This window comes from Diaphorina citri, unplaced genomic scaffold (genome assembly GCF_000475195.1).
Source record: "Diaphorina citri unplaced genomic scaffold, Diaci psyllid genome assembly version 1.1 scaffold181, whole genome shotgun sequence".
NCBI classification, from domain to species: domain Eukaryota; kingdom Metazoa; phylum Arthropoda; class Insecta; order Hemiptera; family Psyllidae; genus Diaphorina; species Diaphorina citri.
In genome coordinates, this window is record NW_007377618.1 from 242,756 (window position 1) to 262,508 (window position 19,753).

General features: G+C 38.5%; 2 protein-coding genes across 2 annotated transcripts in view; both read right to left on the bottom strand.

The window, feature by feature from the left end:
* Positions 1-5,762: 5,762 nt before the first annotated feature.
* Positions 5,763-6,383, bottom strand: LOC108251928 (putative uncharacterized protein DDB_G0282133). The gene has a single exon (XM_017442475.1). The coding sequence runs from the start codon at positions 6,381-6,383 to the stop codon at positions 5,763-5,765; it is 621 nt and encodes a 206-aa protein (XP_017297964.1).
* A 661-nt stretch (positions 6,384-7,044) lies between these two features.
* The window catches only part of LOC103505559 (uncharacterized protein PF11_0213-like), a 25,260-nt gene continuing 12,551 nt past the window's right edge, over positions 7,045-19,753 (bottom strand). Inside the window, exons 10-13 of the mRNA XM_026820868.1 lie at positions 9,766-9,994; positions 9,064-9,380; positions 8,286-8,987; positions 7,045-8,148 (exon numbers count right to left, since the gene is read on the bottom strand). Of these exons, the coding sequence (XP_026676669.1) occupies positions 7,045-8,148; positions 8,286-8,987; positions 9,064-9,380; positions 9,766-9,994 (2,352 nt within the window). The remainder of the gene's footprint in view (positions 8,149-8,285; positions 8,988-9,063; positions 9,381-9,765; positions 9,995-19,753) is intronic.

The following is a 19,753-nucleotide window of genomic DNA, read 5'->3' on the forward strand; positions in this document are numbered from 1 at the left end:
TTCTTAACCTCCAAATATATCTAAATCATAGTCTTCTTTCTGAAAGGGTTGAAAAGTTGCAAGATGCTGATTTGAATGGTTTAAATGTTGGTTTAAAAGTTTGGCCCAAATATACTATGGAGAACTGAAGTCTAGAAAACCATTCAAAAAGGTTTGAATGAGACCCAAAACTTTTTCGTACCCTCAGTGTCCAATAAAACTCACCTGGCTTTGATCCCATCTTTTCGGGTTTATGTTTGAGCATAGAAGGGGACAGAATTTCAACCACTTTATAGTTCTTTGGGTTGTTGGAATTCTTCCCATTTGAACAAGAAGAAGACGACTGGTTTCTTTTGGGAGTTCCATAATTTGAAGTTGGGTAGTTTTTGGGGCAAGATTCTGAATCCCGTTTAGAACTGTTCGCTTTAACTCGATCAGAACTATATTTCTTTGTGGTAATGTCTGATGTAGGATTATGATTTTGAATGTTATTAGTCTTCGTTTGACGGTCACAAATTGAAGAACTTTGACCTTCACAAAATGACTTCCTTTGACCTTCACAAACTGACTTTCTTTGAGATTTCTTTGTGGTAATGTCTGATGTAGGATTATGATTTTGAATGCCATTAGTCTTCGTTTGACGGTCACAAATTGAAGAACTTTGACCTTCACAAAATGACTTCCTTTGACCATCACAAACTGACTTTCTTTGAAATTTCTTTGTGGTAATGTCTGATGTAGGATTATGATTTTGAATGTTATTAGTCTTCCTTTGACGGTCACAAATTGAAGAACTTTGACCTTCACAAAATGACTTCCTTTGACCATCACAAACTGACTTTCTTTGACTTTCACAAATTGTCTTCCCTGTCATATTTTGAGCCGGGTTTAGAACATGTCGATTTTTTTCATCAAGGTTTTTACCACTCTTCTCATTGTCATTGGATTTTTCCATTTCTGTACGACTTTTAAAAAGCTTGGGTATATTTTCAGTGGTCTTTTTGGTGCAGGAATTTGCATGTAATGTCTTTGAAGCTTTGTTTATATCTTTGTGGTTTTCCTCCTTCGCAGTGGCAGGGTCTTTGATTACGCCAGCTTTATATTGGGCAGTGGTTTTACTTCCAGTACATTTCTTTTCAAATGATATATTGGACCCGTCATGTCTGTCGATTTGTGTCTCATATGTGGTTCTGCTATCGGTACGGAATGTCTTTTCAGTGTCTTTAATTTTCAATTTACTTCCGCGGTAGTTTTCCAGCTTTGTGGTTTCTAGTTTCTTTTTCGGGTCTTTTATTTGGCTTCGACTATCATTCAATCGATCTGAATCATTTCTTGGGTCATGCTTTATTTTTCCAGGGTGTGTATTGTAGATTTTAGGTTCATTGCTGTTCTGGTTTAGTACTTCATCTTCAAAATTACTTGCCTTTTCTGAATTAGTCTCTGCTTGCCATTGGTCTTCGTCACTTGGAAATTTATTATCTGGTCCAGCATTTCTTTCGATTTTGTTCTCTAATGTCGAAATTATTTCATCGACTCCTTTCTTGATTGTTCGGCTGGATTTTTTGTTCGCTTTTGCCAGTCGCTTGTCCAAACGGTTCGCTTGTTGAATTCGCTCGATCGTCAATTTCAAGTGATTCTTGTGTTTTGGCTTGGGTTGTCCAGTGCGTTGGTTCAGCTTTGTATATTTCAGTTTCCTTTTGTGTTCCCATTTCAGCTTTTGCATCTCACTCAATTCATTGAGATCAGTACCAAGTGTTCTTGCACTGATTTCCATGTTGTTATTGAGGTCTACTTTTTCCAAGGATGGATCGTTTTGGGGATTTCAGTTTCCTTTTGTGTTCCCATTTCAGCTTTTGCATCTCACTGAATTCATTGAGATCAGTACCAAGTGTTCTTGCACTGATTTCCATGTTGTTATTGAGGTCTACTTTTTCCAAGGATGGATCGTTTTGGGTTGGATGGAGATCTGGCAGGCTCAACTACTTCCTCTCGAATACTGAAGTCTAGCGCTTGCTCTTCTTCATGGGAACTTTCTTCGAGGTGGAAATTTCTCATTGTTCCCTCGTAAGATATTTCCTCGTCTAACCCATCGTCCTGGGATTCGTTCAACCGGTCAAATGGTGCCGTTTCTGATCCGTTTTCGAACGTTTTTTGTTTGAACTCTCGGCATTCCACATCGCTGTCTTCACTCTGGTTGACACAAACTTTCTTCGAGCTGGGAATTTCTCATTGCTCCCTCGTAAGATATTTCCTCGTCTAACCCATCGTCCTGGGATTCGTTCAACCGTTCAAATGTTGCCGTTTCTGATCCGTTTTCGAACGTTTTTTGTTTGAACTCTCGGCATTCCACATCGCTGTCTTCACTCTGGTTGACACAAATAGCGTTCATTTCCAGAGCGTAATAAGGTGGTAATGGTCTGGTCTCTTCTATTTTGCCAAAGTAACACGCGTTACCTCGCTGGATTATTGATAGAAAGATGCTAGTAGCTTGGGTCTAGAAAATAAAATATAGTTAGTCAACATTTGTCAATAATGGACTTGAAAGAATCAGTCAATAAAAAAAAGTAAAGATAAATTAAATAAAAGTTAATCTAGACAGAAAACTTTAATAGACAGGTCATAATTGTAATTAGATTAAAATCTTATATTATAAGAACAATAAGTCCATAAAAATAGACTGAAATGAAGTTAATCTCCTGATGTCGAAATGTGTTCCGAGTAAAATTTAATAATTCCAAGGCCCCTAAAAAGGTCTAAAAGAACTAAAGCCCATGTGTACAAAAGACAAAGGATATACATTTTCCATCTCTTAAATCAAAAGATGACTTTTATTGTGAGCGGGGGCTTGTTAAAGAGTCAGAGATCCTATCTTCTGTCGCCAAGACCCCAGGATCTTGTAAATAATAGTCATTTAGAATTCAGATGACAAGATACAGACAGCCACTGTGATACACCAGATCACCGCCTCTCGAATCTCGAAAAAGGGAAAACCAAAATCCCGTAAATCTTGGTGAAAAATCTGGTCTTGAAAGAAGAAAACCTGTTCGGTCCTTCTTCCAAATTTTAATAAATGTAAACGCTATCCCGCGGGTTCGATTCCCGCCCGGGGAGGATTTTATCCTGAACGGATAATGTTCGTTCTCGGAACAGCTGGCTTTCTCCTATCCTGTCTTTCTTCGAATTCGGGACGATAAGATCTTACCAGTGCCCTCTATCAAACCTCTTTAGAAAAAAAAAAAAAAAAAACACTAAGCAATCTCATTGGTTAATCTTAATGCAAAACCTAAAATCCTGTGAAGTCTGGTCAATCCAATCGGATTGAGTTCGGAATCGGAAAGCCCGGATTCTGCCCTAATCCTGCGCCTTTTATGTAGTTTACTAGCCGAGCATTATTTCCACTTGAGACCTTCAAGGACCGAAGAGGATTAACAATTAAACACACCTCTCCTGGTATCAATCCATCGATCTTGTGTTCTCTTGTTCGATAAATTCATTAATTTAGCAAGTAATTAAAACCAGCCCGACAGTTGAGGGAGCCAGGTTCGAAGATTTTTATCAAACGAGTCATCATAAAGGCGAGACTTTTCTGAGAGCGTCTCTAAGACGCTTGGTTTATGGTGCTTTTTCCTCACTTACTTCCCCCCTGGTCCTGGCTGGTTTAGTAGCGAAGGAGAGATCTCTTGAGGCCGGGGAGAAAAAGTGAGTTAAACCTTGTTTAAGTTCAACTCTGTCCCTTCGATCTAAAGAAGTAATAGTCGTCCATTTATAATGGAATGGAATAGAAAAGTCTATAAAGCCAAATCTTCTTCTTTTTCTTCGCCTTTTCCCGTGTGCAGACGGGGTCGGCGTTTTCCGTCCGCCTCTCAATCAGCCCTAAGGTGACAGTTCCCTGTATCAAACCTCGTAAAAAAATTTGACCCGATTACATTACTTTTCTTCCTATAGGATAAGAAAAGTAAACAAGTTGAATATGGAGCAACCAGTGTGCGATTCCAATTTCCCACGGGGCGGAGTCTTCCCTAATACCGATAAAGAGGAACCTCACTCTCCCGGCTCCAAAGACCCAAAGCACGGCGCCTCAACAAGGTTCCCTCTGTTTACTTTATGGGGACGAATAGCGTTCATTTCCAGAGCGTAATAAGGTGGTAAAGGTCTGGTCTCTTCTATTTTGCCAAAGTAACACGCGTTACCTCGCTGGATTATTTTGTTTGTTTTTTCTTCTTTCAAATACACATTTTTTAGAGGTTTTTTTTATGATTAGATACTTCATAGTCTGTTCGTTTTAGGTTGAAATTTTTTGAAACCTATGAGTTATCAACAGACAAAACAACGTTAAATTGCAATATGTGCTATATACATAGCTGGACTTTCAAGTACCTATCAACATAGTCCAAAATATTTCCTGAGATCAATAGAGAGGATATGTGGTTCGGTGGAAGAGCTCCTTCATCATAACCCTGCCATTAAAGGAAAGCCAGGAAAAAATTACAACTTTTGGATGCGAAAAATAACGTGCATCTTAAAAAAAAGGGGACTGTTCAAATTCAGATTTGTTTAAGACCTTTTCGTATGATTGCCCAGAAGGTCACCCATCCGGATACCAACCACAGGCAACGTTGGTTAACCTCAGTGTTTCTCAAGCTAAACGAAACCGACTATAGTAGATATGACTATCATTTCAAGGGTTTGTGTCTCAGGCGCTCTCAAGAGGGGGCTGCAACCCAATCCGGGGCTCCAATGTTTCCGCTTGTTAGACTTTTTGACACGTTAAGGGTAGACCTTTTTTTATGTTTATTCTTCTTTGAGTGAATGTCTTCTTCTTCTTCTGCTGCTGCTTCTTCTTCCCCAAGAAATAAAATTAATGGCTTTTATATTGCGTTGTTTTTCGATAATTACATGTTTTTTGTGTCCCCCTCTTGGAGAAAAAAATCTGGCTACCCGTTTTTAAATTTGTGTGTCTTTGGGTTTTTATCTCATTCTGTTTGTCAATGACTTGGTGATTTTCTGATCTTTGTCATCTTTGGCTATTGTGATATTGTCTCATCTTGTACTGAGATAGAGACGTCTGTATTGTTTTTTCTCAGGATGGTTTGTGTTAGGACATCTTTTTGTTGTATATCAATTGGTCCATGTGTTTGATGACAGTTTTATTCGTCGTACTATAATACCCTGCGCTAGGCCACAGGTTTGATTCCCGACCGGGGCGGATTTTATCCTGAACGGGTAATGTTTGTTCTCGGAACGGCTGACTTTCTTCTATCCTGTCTTCCTTCTTTCGGGAAGATAAGACCTTGGCAGTTACATTTCCCTCTATCAAACCTCTTGAAAAAAAAAAAAAAAAAAAAAAAAATCTCGTCATGGATTAGGTTGATTTTTTTGTCTTGTTTGTTATGTAGATTGGGAGCTTAAAACCCAGTCATTGATGAATACCTACCTAGTCAAAGTATACATGAGTGCTTTTCAACATAAAATTAATCGACTGATTGATACTTTTTTTTCCTCCCTTTCCTAAGAAAGTACAATTTTTGTTCAATCGCCTCTTACATAGGTATATGTTTGCACAATAAGTGATTCCACACATAATTCTGAATTTCCTGTAACTACGAAACTCTTTACCTACATATTGTTTCCTTACCTTGGTTATCTGCAGATTTGGCCTTGAGCTTTCTCTTGGCATAATTGCCATCAGATCGGAAACTCCCGAACAATGAACCCGAACAATCTCGAACTTCACCGAAGTATTAACAGACAAGTCTTTAAAAATTCTCCTCGGAGATTTAACGCTAGCCATTCAAGGTCATATCTTTGATATAGTTGTTAAAATACGAAGCAGTTACATTAGCGTTAATTCTTTTGTTGACATTGTTGTTTATAGCATTGGTATTAGCGTTCATTCCTTTGTTGATATTTTCGTTAAAACCCATAGCATTTATGTTGTTCTTGAGGTCTGTGCCTTCATTACACGCACATTTGGAGTAACACTGATAGCAGTTCATGCAAATGTTGGTTAATTCATCATCATTGTCTAGTTGGGCCATATATTCCTTTTCACAAACATTGGCATTTCTATTGGCACCCATCCAATTTTGAGACTGATTCATTTGTTGATCTTGGGACGTAAATTGAGGGCCATCATAAGAGCTCTTGTTAAAAGACATAGAAACATTGTTGTTATTGGACAATTTGATTTGGGTGCCACAGGAGCGATTTTCATTGGAGATTCTGGCTTGTCCACTAATTATTGTGTTGTTGTTAGCGTAAGAAGCTTCGTTAGGTCGGGTATCTTGTCCAGTAAGATGTCCTGATGAATTATAGATAGGACGATAGTTTTGTTGATAACGGTTGCTGGTTTGGGTCGTGTCGGTATTACTTCCTTTATAAATCTGTTGATTGTACTGATTCATGTGTGTGTTCGTAATGGAATAGTTCTTCCAACTTCGTTACTTTTTAGACTGATGTCTTGGGTGAAATTTTCAGGATAAGAAACATGGTTTTCATTAAGAGGTTCTACGGTTTCAACAGGTATAGTGTGATTGGTCTGATGATCTTTAATATCATTACGTACTGTGGTTTCTTCAACATTAAATATTTCATTGGGCTGAGTTGATTCTTTATCTATTGGGACATCATATCTTGTGTTTTCACTAGTAAGGACATTTTGAATGGAACATGTTTCTAGTGAGCCATTTAGACTTTCCTCTTTTTGTTTCTACGATATCACTAATCTTATTTCCAACTTCGTTAGGTTTTAGACTGATGTCTTGGGTGAAATTTTCAGGATAAGAAACATGGTTTTCATTAAGATGTTCTACGGTTTCAACAGGTATAGTGTGATTGGTCTGAGGATTTTTAATATCATTACGTACTGTGGTTTCTTCAACACTGAATATTTCGTTGGGCTGAGTTGATTCTTCATCTATTGAGACATCATATCTTGTGTTTTCACTAGTAAGGACATTTTGAATGGAACATGTTTCTAATGAGCGATTTAGACTTTCCTCTTGTCCATAGGAATAATCTTTTGTTACTGGATCTACACTGACATTGTCAAGTTCCCTAGTGACTTCATTGATCACTTTCCTCTTGTCCATAGGAATAATCTTTTGTTACTGGATCTACACTGACATTGTCAAGTTCCCTAGTGTTTTCATTGATCATTACTGATGTGAGTTCTGTATCTTTAAAAGGTGCATTATTTTCTTCTTCTATAGCACTTCCAGGGTCTTTATTACATTCTTCACTGCTCACTTCATTTTGTTTCACATTATTATTTACATCTCTCTCAGGTATTTGATCAAGAGTTGTTTCTCTGACATCTTGTTCAATTTCCATGTTAGTAAGGCTATCTTTTTGATTTCCAAAGGATTGATTGATACTATCCATTCGACTATCACTAGAAGGGTCGAATTTAACGACAATATGAGGATCTTTAATCAATTTTTCCTGCTCATTATTACATTCAGCACTTTCATATTTATGAGGACCATTGGGAGGATGCCCAATATTTGGTTTTTCGCTGTTAATTTTGTGTTCGTTGTTTGTGGCATCAGGTTGTTCTTGATTCAAATCATATTCTTGTTTCTCACATATCAAGTCTTTGGTATTACTTTGGTTTTGTTTATCAAGATCATTCGTGTGAACTTGATTTTGACAAGTCACTTCAACATTGTTCAATATATCACTGGTACTTTCAACGAATGCATGTGGGGTTTCATTAACATCTTCAATTGAATTGACATTGGTCTGTGTGATGGTTGGGAAGCTTTCGGTTTTAATCCTACAGTCTCCTCCGATATTGTTATCTTGAGCAACATTATGATTAATAACATGGGCAATCGGTGGTAGTTTTGCCTTATCCTGAAATTGTCCTATTTGAGAGCTTGTACTAATATCCTCAATGTATTCTTCTTGTTCAAGTAGGTCCACTTTATCTGCTTGCTCATTTTCTATGGTGTCTGATGTTTCTAGCTTCACATTTGCTTGGACGTTCAATGTATAGAGGTCTTTTGTTTCCACAGTTTCATTATGCTCATTATTAGAGTCGACTAAGGTGTTATTTGTCTTATACAAATTATCTCCTTCATTTGGACTTCTCAATTCTTCTGAGGTCGAATCATTTGATTTTGCTTGATCATGATCTATTTCAATATTTTCAACGTCTCCAGATCTCTAGTCGCTGGTGGGATAGAATTGGAGTCACGCGATCGTGAATTTGTCGCGTGGACGAAATGGGTCCCGCCCAAATTTTGCGAGCCCAAACGATATATCTCTGAGTTTCGCGATTTTCGTGAAATTTTCTCGGATACAATAACGTTGCTTTTCTTGTGGTAGAGGTTTTCTTCGTCAAAGCTGTCCTCTTTCTTGCTAGTCGAAGATTTCATGTCGCTTGGTTCAGTTTTATTTCGAATAGCTACGTCATCTGTTAGCACGTTAGAGATATCCTCTTTTATATGCGTGAGATCAATCTTGGTATTTAACACGGTTTTGCTGGGTATATCTTGTTCTGATTCATTTCGGCACGTCCTATTTCTATCGGTTAGTTCATACGTTTCATTATGATCCGTTTTTTCAAATTCAACGCTGGGAATGTTTCTTGGATTTTGTTCACGTGTAGCTTCTTTGTAATAATAGTTTCCATCTCGGTTTCCTATTTCGTTGTTTCCATCTGGGTTGGGTATCCAGTGGTCTTTATCAACATCTGCATTGGTTCCCTCGTTTCGATCAAAGTCAATGACTAATTTGTCTGATCCGTTAGAGGATATGCTCAGGTTGTGAGTTCTGCGGTGTTCGTCTTCAAAGTATGTTCTATGTTCACTGCGTTCGGTAGGATAATACTTATGATTGCTTCCAATGTCATAATCTTTTCCAAAGTTCTCTTCGAACTTGTAAGACTCCGGCACACAACTTTTAGCTTCAGGTACTACTGTTAGGTTTTTAGTTGAGGGATAGAAATTGCCTTTTTGACCTTCTGTTTGGTGTAAACCGTTGGACGATATTGACGGTTTACACTGATTTACAGCGAGGGAGGCCCAATCTGTATTAAGACGGTCTTCTCGGTCTCGATTGCTATAGGGAGGGCCATACAAAGGACTTTGCCTTGGGATAATAGTTTCCATCTCGGTTTCCTATTTCGTTGTTTGCATCTGGATTGGGTATCCAGTGGTCTTTATCAACATCTGCATTGGTTCCCTCGTTTCGATCAAAGTCAATGACTAATTTGTCTGAACCGTTAGAGGATATGCTCAGGTTGTGAGTTCTGCCGTGTTCGTCTTCAAAGTATGTTCTATGTTCACTGCGTTCGGTAGGATAACACTTATGATTGCTTCCAATGTCATAATCTTTTCCAAAGTTCTCTTCAAACTTGTAAAACTCCGGCATATAACTTTTAGCTTCAGGTACAACTGTTAGGTTTTTAGTTGAGGGATAGAAATTGCCTTTTTGACCTTCAGTTTGGTGTAAACCGTTGGACGATATTGACGGTTTACACTGAATTACAGCGAGGGAGGCCCAATCTGTATTAAGACGGTCTTCTCGGTCTTGATTGCTATAGGGAGGGCCATACAAAGGACTTTGCCTTGGCTGATCAATCTCACCCCTCATTGAACTGAATTGAAAACCATTTCTGGGTATTTCAGTAGTTTCATACAGGTATTCACCAATTTGAGTAGCGTTCCTGTTTTTTACAGTAATTTCAGAAGGTTGGTGAAAAATTTCACCCCCATATTGAAGATCTTTTCTGGGTATTTCAGTAGTGTCACACAAGTATTGATGAACCACTAGTCTTACCTTGTAATCTAGACTGTAGCTCCTCACTGGACAAGCCCGCTGGAAATCCATAGTGCCCCGGATTAGACAGCACCCGGACGAAGAAGAAAGTGGACCTGAGCCATTCGACAGCCACGGATACATCGCTTATGGTTTTCAGTACGATTTCCGAGTTGAGATGTTCGACCAGGTGGCGATGTAAACTGCTTTCCACAGGTTCCCGACCTTCCACTAACTTTTCATATGTTTCCTACGAACAAGAGAAGAGAATAGAATTCCAAGGTGAGTAACAATCTAACAATAAATATTAATAGAAATAGTGGGAGGCAATCACTTGGCAAGGTGATGAGGAGGCGTTCTCTACTATCTAACGGTCTAACCCTTATACCTACCTCTATTATTTTATGGTCAAAATTTGCCCTCCGTTTTGCGAAACGAGGGAATTGATTTACCACTGCACTGAGGCAGGTTTAGCTGTTTGTGTGAACGCCGGTTATTTTATGATTTTGCAATGTGCCAAACACTAATATATTAGCTATAATCTTGTGTCCCTCATGGCTCATGGTACATGATAAGTAGGTAGTTTCAAATATGGAAAATCTGGTGTGAACATCATACGACTTGGTACATACACTAAATTGGGATCAAACAACATAAGCGTTAGTAACGAAACAGGGCAGTACGCCAGGCCAAGTTTCAGTAAGCACGCCTGTGCATCCTTACACGATTGTTACAATTGCCCCGCTTGTGACATCAAATTATGAGCTATCGTCTTAGGATTATTCTAATTGTCCATATCATCATGATAGAGTTTAGAGTTACCATTAGGTAATCTCATTTCGTGATCCCATCATCCTAGATTTGTCATCACGGGGTCACGCTCAATTGTGAATACAAAACTTATCCTTACACGATTGTCACAATTGCCTCGCTTATGACATCCAACTATGAGCCTTAGGATTATTTTAACTGTCCATAATTATCATGATAGAGTTACCATTAGGTAATCTCATTTCGTGATCCCATCATCCTAGATTTGTCATCACGGGGTCACGCTCAATTGTGAATACAAAACTATTTCACCAGGTTACGGTCGAAGACAAAAGAAGAGACGTTTTCTAACCTAAATTGATAATCGGCAATTACTAATTATAATTACCCATCTCATTACAGGGAATTAAAGAAGAAAGAAATGAAAACGAAATAATTTCGAAACGTCGAAATTATTACATCTCCCTTGTAAGCGCTAGGAAGCGGGTTCGATTTCCTCCCGAACGAAACGAGTTTTCTGCACATTTCTGAGTTGATTTTGGTTGCAAAACTCGCTATTGTGTGGAGGTACGGCCACTTGTAACTGACGTCAGTCTAATAATAAAACAGCAAGTCACATGCGCTTAGAAGTTATCTAATGAACAAACGTGCCCATTATCAATGGAGCTCAGAAAACAATACCTGCTATTACGAAATATTGAAAACGTATAGTATTGGATCGTGATAATAGATGGCACGGGGCAAAAGGTAAACTTATACGGAACGTAGAATTCCCAATAGTTAGTTCCGGACTGAGTGCAAGAAGATTTCAGAGCTAAATATACAGAGTGTGAAAAGGAACCAAGGCGCATACCTAACATAACATAAAACCTAAAGCTAACCGGAAACATTTGTGTCCCAACAGTTGCGCAGTTGTTGCGAATGTTTCGAATGTTGAACAAATATTACCTACATACTAAAAGCCAAGAAAAATGTTTCAGAAATATGTAAGTCTTTTTTTTAAAGAGGTTTGACAGAGGGAACTCTGCTATGGTCTTATCGTCCCGAAATCGAAGAGAGAAGGAAGACAGGATAGAAGAAAGCCAGCCGTTCCGAGAACGAAACCATCAGGATAAAATCCGCCCCGGACGGGAATCGAACCCGCGGCCTAGCGCTTACAAGGCAGACGCACTACCAACTAAGCTAACTAGGCTGGCCAGAAATAAGTCTGGTTTCTGTCAGAAAGCTCGTCATTTGATTCTGTCTTGAACACTACTCGTGGCACTTTCTCCGAAGAACGAGCATTTTTTTTTTTCTTCTTTTTTTGTCATACTTTACCTATATCCTGTATAATAATCGAGAGTAATTATAATTCTCGTCTTATAAAAGTTTCAATCATCTCTCTGTCGAGGTGAAAGGTGAGAAATGATCAGAGATACATTTACTAGGTATGTATAATGTAGATCAAATGTGTCCTTATCCCTCCCTAAACTTCGGATGTAAAAAATATTGTCTGTAGTCTTGTTTATTAACGTCTATTAGATAGGGGACAGTCCGTAATCCACTCCAGTCAAGTGAAGACCATGTCCAGAAATATGTATGACATTGTACTTGACCATTATCTCAAACTAAACAAAATTCGGATGTAAAGTTATATCCACACATAGTTCGTTGCAAATGCTCTCTCAACCTCACACAGCCTGAACGGGGCCGGAAAAGCGTGCGATAACCCAGATGGTCACCCACCCGGATAATCCGTCCGGGTATAAATGTATTTATTTATTATTATTTTTAATGGAGGTTTCTATATAACTGCTAAGATCTTTAGTGATGGGGATGTGAAAATTTGGAACCCCTCACTTCTTCATTAGTTTGACTTCAAAATGACGTCGCTAGTTGAACTGCTGGCAGTCATACAATGGTCCCAAAAAGTTATTTCTAGCAATGCAATCTATCATTGCACAATGCACATCCAACAACATATTTCAACACACATCTATATTTCACGAGCAATACATACCTCATTATACCTACATATACATATCACATATCCCATAGGTAAATAGGTATAGGTATCTTTGTATATCTAAGGTTAATAGGAACTTGTATTATTGTAAACTTACATATGCTTACATTCAATAATCTTTCGAATTACAAGTTTAATACACCCATAACTTTGTAAACTTTACAACATTCGAAGTGAAGACTAAAGAATAGATCACCAAACTTTAATAGCTTAGAACCTAATACCTTGGGGTCAAAGTTTAGAGGTGTCAGAGAAACAATTTGAAATTTTAACTACACAGAATCTTAACTAGGTATTTTATTCTTGGAGGTCTTTTTTATTTTGGTGGAAAAGGAGGTAATGAAATTATGAAATTTATGACTTGATAATAGTATGTTGGGCATAAGGCCTCTACACACGTTCAACACTTTGGTGAGTCTAGTTTGTGGATACTCGATACTAAGGTTCATATACAATAGAATCTGTTTACTTCACAGAGCTACCACGACGCGAAGCGCAGGTGTTTCCGCGCCTTTATGAAGATGGTTTTCAAAGAAATTTTGGTGGAAAAGGAGGTAATGAAATTATGAAATTTATGACTTGATAATATGTTGGGCATAAGGCCTCTACACACGATCAACACTTTGGTGAGTCTAAGTTTGTGGATACTCGATACTAAGGTTCGTATACAATAGAATCTGTTTACTTCACAGAGCTACCACGACGCGAAGCGCAGGTGTTTCCGCGCCTTTATGAAGATGGTTTTCAAAGAATAGCCTCTGGAGTCTGTGGACTCTGTGGCTCAGTTGTTAAGAGCACTGGCCCTCGTGATGGAGGTGCTGAATTCAAATCTTGGCCAAGGAACAAAAATAAATAATAATAAAAAGCCTACTCTGTTAAACATAATTATAGTTTTAGTTTCTGCTTAAATTCCCAGAACGATAAAATTTGATTTACAAACAATTAAATAAGACAGTTTGGTATCAAGTCAAAATAATTGACCGTGTAGTACCCGTACAAAGAAGATACTTCAAACATCATGACCAATTTGTTTACAACATACCTAGTATCTTCTATCAACAAATCAGCTAATCATAAATCATCGGATATGTTATGCTAAACACTAAAGATCCCTAGATTCCCACATATTGTTAGTCTTCTGATAAGGTGAACAAGTGACTGTCATGAACCCTGAGGACCTTGCCTTGGTAGATCAGTGGTCATGCACTCGCTTGAAAATCAGGAGGTCGTGGGTTCGCATCTTAGTCAAAACTTCACTGGGCACAAGAAAATAAACATCACAGACTTTCCTCTGTTCTTTATGTTCCTTAAATAGCCTCTGTGCCAAGTTTGAGCGACTTTGACTGAAATCTAAAGGCCTGAGAATTAACAACTCTTTTTGAGCTTTTTCAAAGATTTGCCGTTAAATAGCAGCTGAACCGTACACTTCTCAAGGTTCGGCCCGCGGACACTTTTGATCATCATAAAATATCGAAGCTGTCTGCAAAATTTCAGCGACTTGTGGCTAAAGGTAAAGTCGTGAGAAGCGCTAGTTCCTTTTGAGCTTTTGCCCACTGTAGCAATAAATAGCGGAAATTTGGTCCGAAATAACGGCCGAACCCTACCTTCTGGAAACAGGGCCCAAGGATATTTTTGATCTACATAAAGTGCCATTTTCAAGTCACTCCGAAATAAAATAAATGGCACTCTTGAGACTTGAACCCCGTGACGAAGCTTAGCGTGACATTTCACGGTTCAGGTGTCAAAAATCAAGTAAATCACTTGACATGAGGGTGATCGATGAAGTGCCATTTCTTTATTATTTTTATATTTTTTAACCCTTCATTGGTGAGGTGATTCTTTATCTGGCATTATTAAGGTATGCCCACTCATAGTCGACCGACACCAACTGAACCGTTCACACTGCCTCGACAACGCGGACTCACCTCGTCGATCGACGGCCGGTCGACTATATGTTTGGACACACCTTTAGGGTGAGGTGGAGTCTGTGAGACCCAAGCCTAAATTCATCTGTAATATTGTGAAAAACTGAAAAGCCATTATTTCCGACTTGCTTCATCTGTGGAAAACACATTGCTTCAAATTTAAATTTCATTTCTAGTTATCAGATTCAGACCCCCATTTCAACGGGGGTTAAACTTCGAATTAACTTTTCAAAGTTTTGCTTTGTCTACGAAACTTCAAGATTATCACGTCTCACAGCGTCTGGTAAAGTTTAAGATTAGAGTTGTTCAAAGTTTGTTGACTTGACATACAGGTACTAAGTACAAGTACGTACTTATACTTATGTTATCCTGTTGTGGACATTAAAATCAAGGTCGATGTACGCATTATTATGATGACGATGCATTGGTTAAATTTTGGCAGACATTAAAGTAATTACCTTCAATTACAGGCGATAAGAACCTCTAGTCCAATTGATTTTAAGTGTTAAGGACTTACTACAAATTGATTTTGAGTTTCAACGACCGACAGTGATTTAAGTTTTGATGTCCAAAAATCTCTTGGCCTTCATGGTAATTTATCTGAACGGGCAAAGTTATTTTTCAAAGACAATTTGACGCCTCTATAGCTTTGTAAGCGCTAGACCGCGGGTACGATTCCCACCCGAAGCGGATTATCCCGATCTTTCTAATATCCTGTCTTCCTTCTCTCTTCGATTTCGGGACGATAAGAGGTTAAGTTTTGATGTCCAAAAAACTCTTGGCCTTCGTGGTAATTTATCTGAACGGGCAAAGTTATTGTTCAAAGACAATTTGACGCCTCTATAGCTTTGTAAGCGCTAGGCCGCGGGTACGATTCCCACCCGAAGCGGATTATCCCGATCTTTCTAATATCCTGTCTTCCTTCTCTCTTCGATTTCGGGACGATAAGACCTTAGCAATTACAGTTCCCTCTATCAATCTTAAAAAAAAAAAAAAAATCACGCCTCTATAATATTCCGAAAAATTATTACTTTACCAGACATCCAACTCACGCTCGTGCCTCATCAAACAAAACGGTATTTTTGAAGAGGTTTGATAGAGGGAACTGTAACAACGAAGGTCTTATCGTTCCGAAAAAAGAGAGGAAGACCAGCATAGGAGAAAGCCAGCTGTTCCGAAAACAAACCTTATCTATCCAGGATAATTTTCGCTAACCCGGGATCTAGCGCTTAAAAGGCATCAGACACCCTACAATCCAAGATAATTAGGCTGGCAAAACGGTGGGTGGTTTTCACTGCCACAAATGAACCTACCAGTTCAGAATGTGATACCAATGTAGGTGTACTCGTAGGTACATACATGGCAGACAGTAGGACCTTATGACCTGCGTATTATTGAAAAGTAGGTTCTCGGGTCTAGAATTCGTATTGTCTGGCAAGATATTATGTGTGTCTGCTAATGTACCATTCAGGTAGGTTATACGTTATACCTATTCACTTTGAAGCGTTTAGGTTAAGTAATAAACCGCCGAATTAAATAATAGAAACCCATCTACAGGGTGGCTATTTAGTAAGAAAAAGGGGGCCCTACGGGGTCCCTGGAGTTGGAGTGGAGGTCGTATAAAGCTCAAAACCGTTGTCGTTGTAGCAGAATCCACTTCTTGTTCTCGCCTGGTAAATAGGTAGGCGTGGGTTCAATCCCAACCAAGGCATAGACTTTTATCCTCATTTATTTGATAATTTGACCACATAATAGAGTTCTGAGGGTTAGGTGATAGAAAACGCCCCCGGCATTAACCTCGTCTAGTGGTTACCTTCCACTCAAGAGTCTATTGTCATTATAACGTCTTTGGGTTTGTTCCAGAGATCTGTTTGTTTGTGTCCTGTCTCTTCTCGCCCATCTGATGAGAGGCATACTACGGGATGGGCATGCTACGACACAGACCACACACGTCTAATGTAGCAGTTGTTTCATTGCTACAAAATAAAAACGGCGGTGGAACAATCATCTTTTTTTTTTTTTTTTCAAATCTAGCAGTCAGTTTGGTAGGGTTAGCAAATTTTCTGGGTCAATTCAGACGGAGTTTTTTTTTAACACCCTGTATAATATAAGGATGTCTGCAAATATTTCGTGTGGTTGACGCGTGTCGGAGAGGAATGCTTACAAAGCACAATTAGGTAGGTATGTAAACCTAGATACAGTAGAACCTCGATTATTTCAACTAATTGGGACCGAGGGTAGTTGAAATAATCGAAAGTTGGAATAATTGAAATTTCTTATAAAACAATGAAAAAAGGCCAAACTTTAGATGTTCAAAAGAACAAAATGGTTAATAAATACCCTATTTTGGACTGATTTTGGGGTTGAAACGTTGAAATAATCGAGGTTCGACTGCAGCTTAGATACGTATACTTCATGTATGTAGATAGTTGATGTACATAAACCCTGATGTAGATACATAGGTACTCGTATTTAATTATGTATAGTGAGGTGCCTACTGGTAGGTAACTTACATGAATTAAATCCTGCGGTGCGATTGTGAGCTGTATATGTATAGGGGTGAAACTGGGCTACCACTTGCAGAAATGGTGAAGCCAACAAAGGAGCTCTACTATGTTGACAGCTATTTATCAAGTTTAATCGACAACTATTCCTTTATTATGTCCGTCTGTTTCAACACAACTCTCGAACGCCTAGTCCTAATTTGGTGAAATTTGACAAACACGAAGCAGGAAATTTGCTCATAAAATTGCGGGCTTTTGGGGGGGCCCAAATTACGAAGAGTGAATAATGTAGTCTCTGAAAGTCTGAACCAGTAGTAAAATGACATTCAGTTCCTTTATTTTACCCAAGAAAGACAGCTATTCTCAAAGTACGTTAGGTACTTACTACGAGGTAGATAGGTAGTTGCCTAGGTAGCTAGGTACTGTATCTCCTACACGATTGTAGATACTGTCAAGCGAGTAAGTACATAGGTAGCTATTGTTTGATTGAAAATGTCAGGTTCTCTTCCCATAGGATTGAGAATTCAGCATTTGCAATTACTATTAGTAAATGACAGTAAATTAGCCAGATACAGGGTAGCTCAGATTTTTTTAAAGAGGTTTGATAGAGGGAATTGTATAATTTTATTTTAACTGCTAAGGTCTTATCATCCCGAAATCGAAGAGAGAAGGAAGACTGGATAGGCAGCCGTTCCGAGAACGAACATTATCAGTTCAGGATAAATTCCGCCCCGGGCGGGACTCTAATCTGTCGAGATTTCTACAAACTACACTATGATTTCAACTAGCCGCGGAGGAAACGAGGAAACCTGCTGCTACAATAACAGAAATGTACCTAATGATTTTGTCATACATTAAACAGCGCCAGGTCCGCGATTACAAGTCACCCTGTATAACACTTGAGCGTACTTAAGACACTTATCCGAGCATCAATCACAACACACGATTACCGAGTTGGAACTTTAGTAATCGATCTAATAATAGGTGATACTTGCGTTGTACTCTAATACCCGCAATTGAGCTTGTCTAAATGTCTAATAGGCCTGCCACAATGAAAGGTTAAGGACGCCACAGGTAATCTCCCAGGGAAATCTCTCTTGACAGGTGGATAGCTGAGAATAGGACGAGAAATCTACAGCCTTCGAGATCCGATAAGAAAGGTGCTGGAATCTTGGGATCGATTGAAGAAGAAAAATTTGACATTTACCCATGTCTTAAATATCTTCAAAAGTGTGCCAAAGTCTCTTATGGGAAAGTATGCACCTATATCTTTTGTTATCATCCAAGATAATATGAAATGGCAGATGATGTGTGGATTTCGAATTTCAAGTCAATCAACTAGTTGAATGTGACCCTCGAATTTATCACAAATTTTCATCAGTAAATGGTTTCTTCAAATTAAATGGATCCCAAGGGCAAGGAAAACCTACACCCTTGAGAAATGAATTTTGCCTGAAGTTTTCCAATCCACTCGACCCCGACAATATTTGATCCAAAAACATACAGACATTGTAAAGGGTAGAGGTATTAGGGAATTTACGAATCAATACAGTGGGAGGACCGAACACACAGTAAAACCCTGGAGATAAATACGAAATTCAGTCCGAGTAGGAAATGTATTGACAAAGTTTTACTTCCTTACATAAAAGAAGTTCTCACACCTACGGAAACAAGTGAACAAATAAAAGAAAGAGGGCTCTAAATCAAAATGTCACCTCCAAAACGGTGTTTTTAATGGCCAGTCTCTAATAGTCACATAGTAGCTGATTTCGCAACCATATTTGGACCAGGGGGTCGTTAGGATCCCAATAAAAAGAATATCACCCAAGATAGCAAGGAAATAAATCGAGCATTCTCCAAACAAGTAGTCTGAATCAAGTAGTAATGGTTGGAGAAATGGGGTGGACTCCCAAAATGTGGAGCATCCACCATTCCCCCCCAAGAAAATCCTGGATACGGGCCTGCTCCCCTGTGTATGTGGCCCGCGAAGTGCCTGTCTATGTAGCATGTGGCCCGCATACACATGGAAGTTGGTAATCCCTGTTCTAAGCAAAGGATCTTCGACTTTAGTCATAACTTATAACTAAAGTCAAATAACATACAAATAAAACAAATAATCAATAACATAAATTGATAGTAATACCCAACGTAAAAACTATAGGTAAACCTCGTGTTGACCATACAATTCCCACACTTGCTAGTTGCTAAGAACGAGAGGGGGCAATTTGTGCAGTGTGCACATATGTACTTACAGCCAAGTCTGATGCTAATTTTCGTTAATGCTATAATGGTAATTTGGCGTATAATCAACTGGTCACTGCATAGTGCATACACACGATGGACCTTTACAGGGTAAACCAGAAGTAAAACTCGTTTTTTTTTTTTTTTTTTTTTTTTTTTTTTTTTTTTTTTGTTCATAACTTATGACCAAAGTCAAATAACATAAAAGTAAAACAAATAATCAATAACATAAATTGATAGTACATAATACCCAACGTAAAAATTATAGGTAAACCTCGTGTTGACCATACAATTCCCACACTTGCTAGTTGCTAAGAACGAGAGGGGGCAATTTGTGCACATATGTACTTAAAGCCAAGTCTGATGCTAATTTTCGTTAATGCTATAATGGTAATTTGGCGTATCATCAACTGGTCACTGCATAGTGCATACACACGATGGACCTTTACAGGGTAAACCAGAAGTAAAACGTTTTTTTTTTTTTTTTTTTTTTTTTTTTATAGAGTCTCTTCCTAGGTATGATGGGCGAAGTATAACACCAAATTTGAGGTGATAGTAAAAAC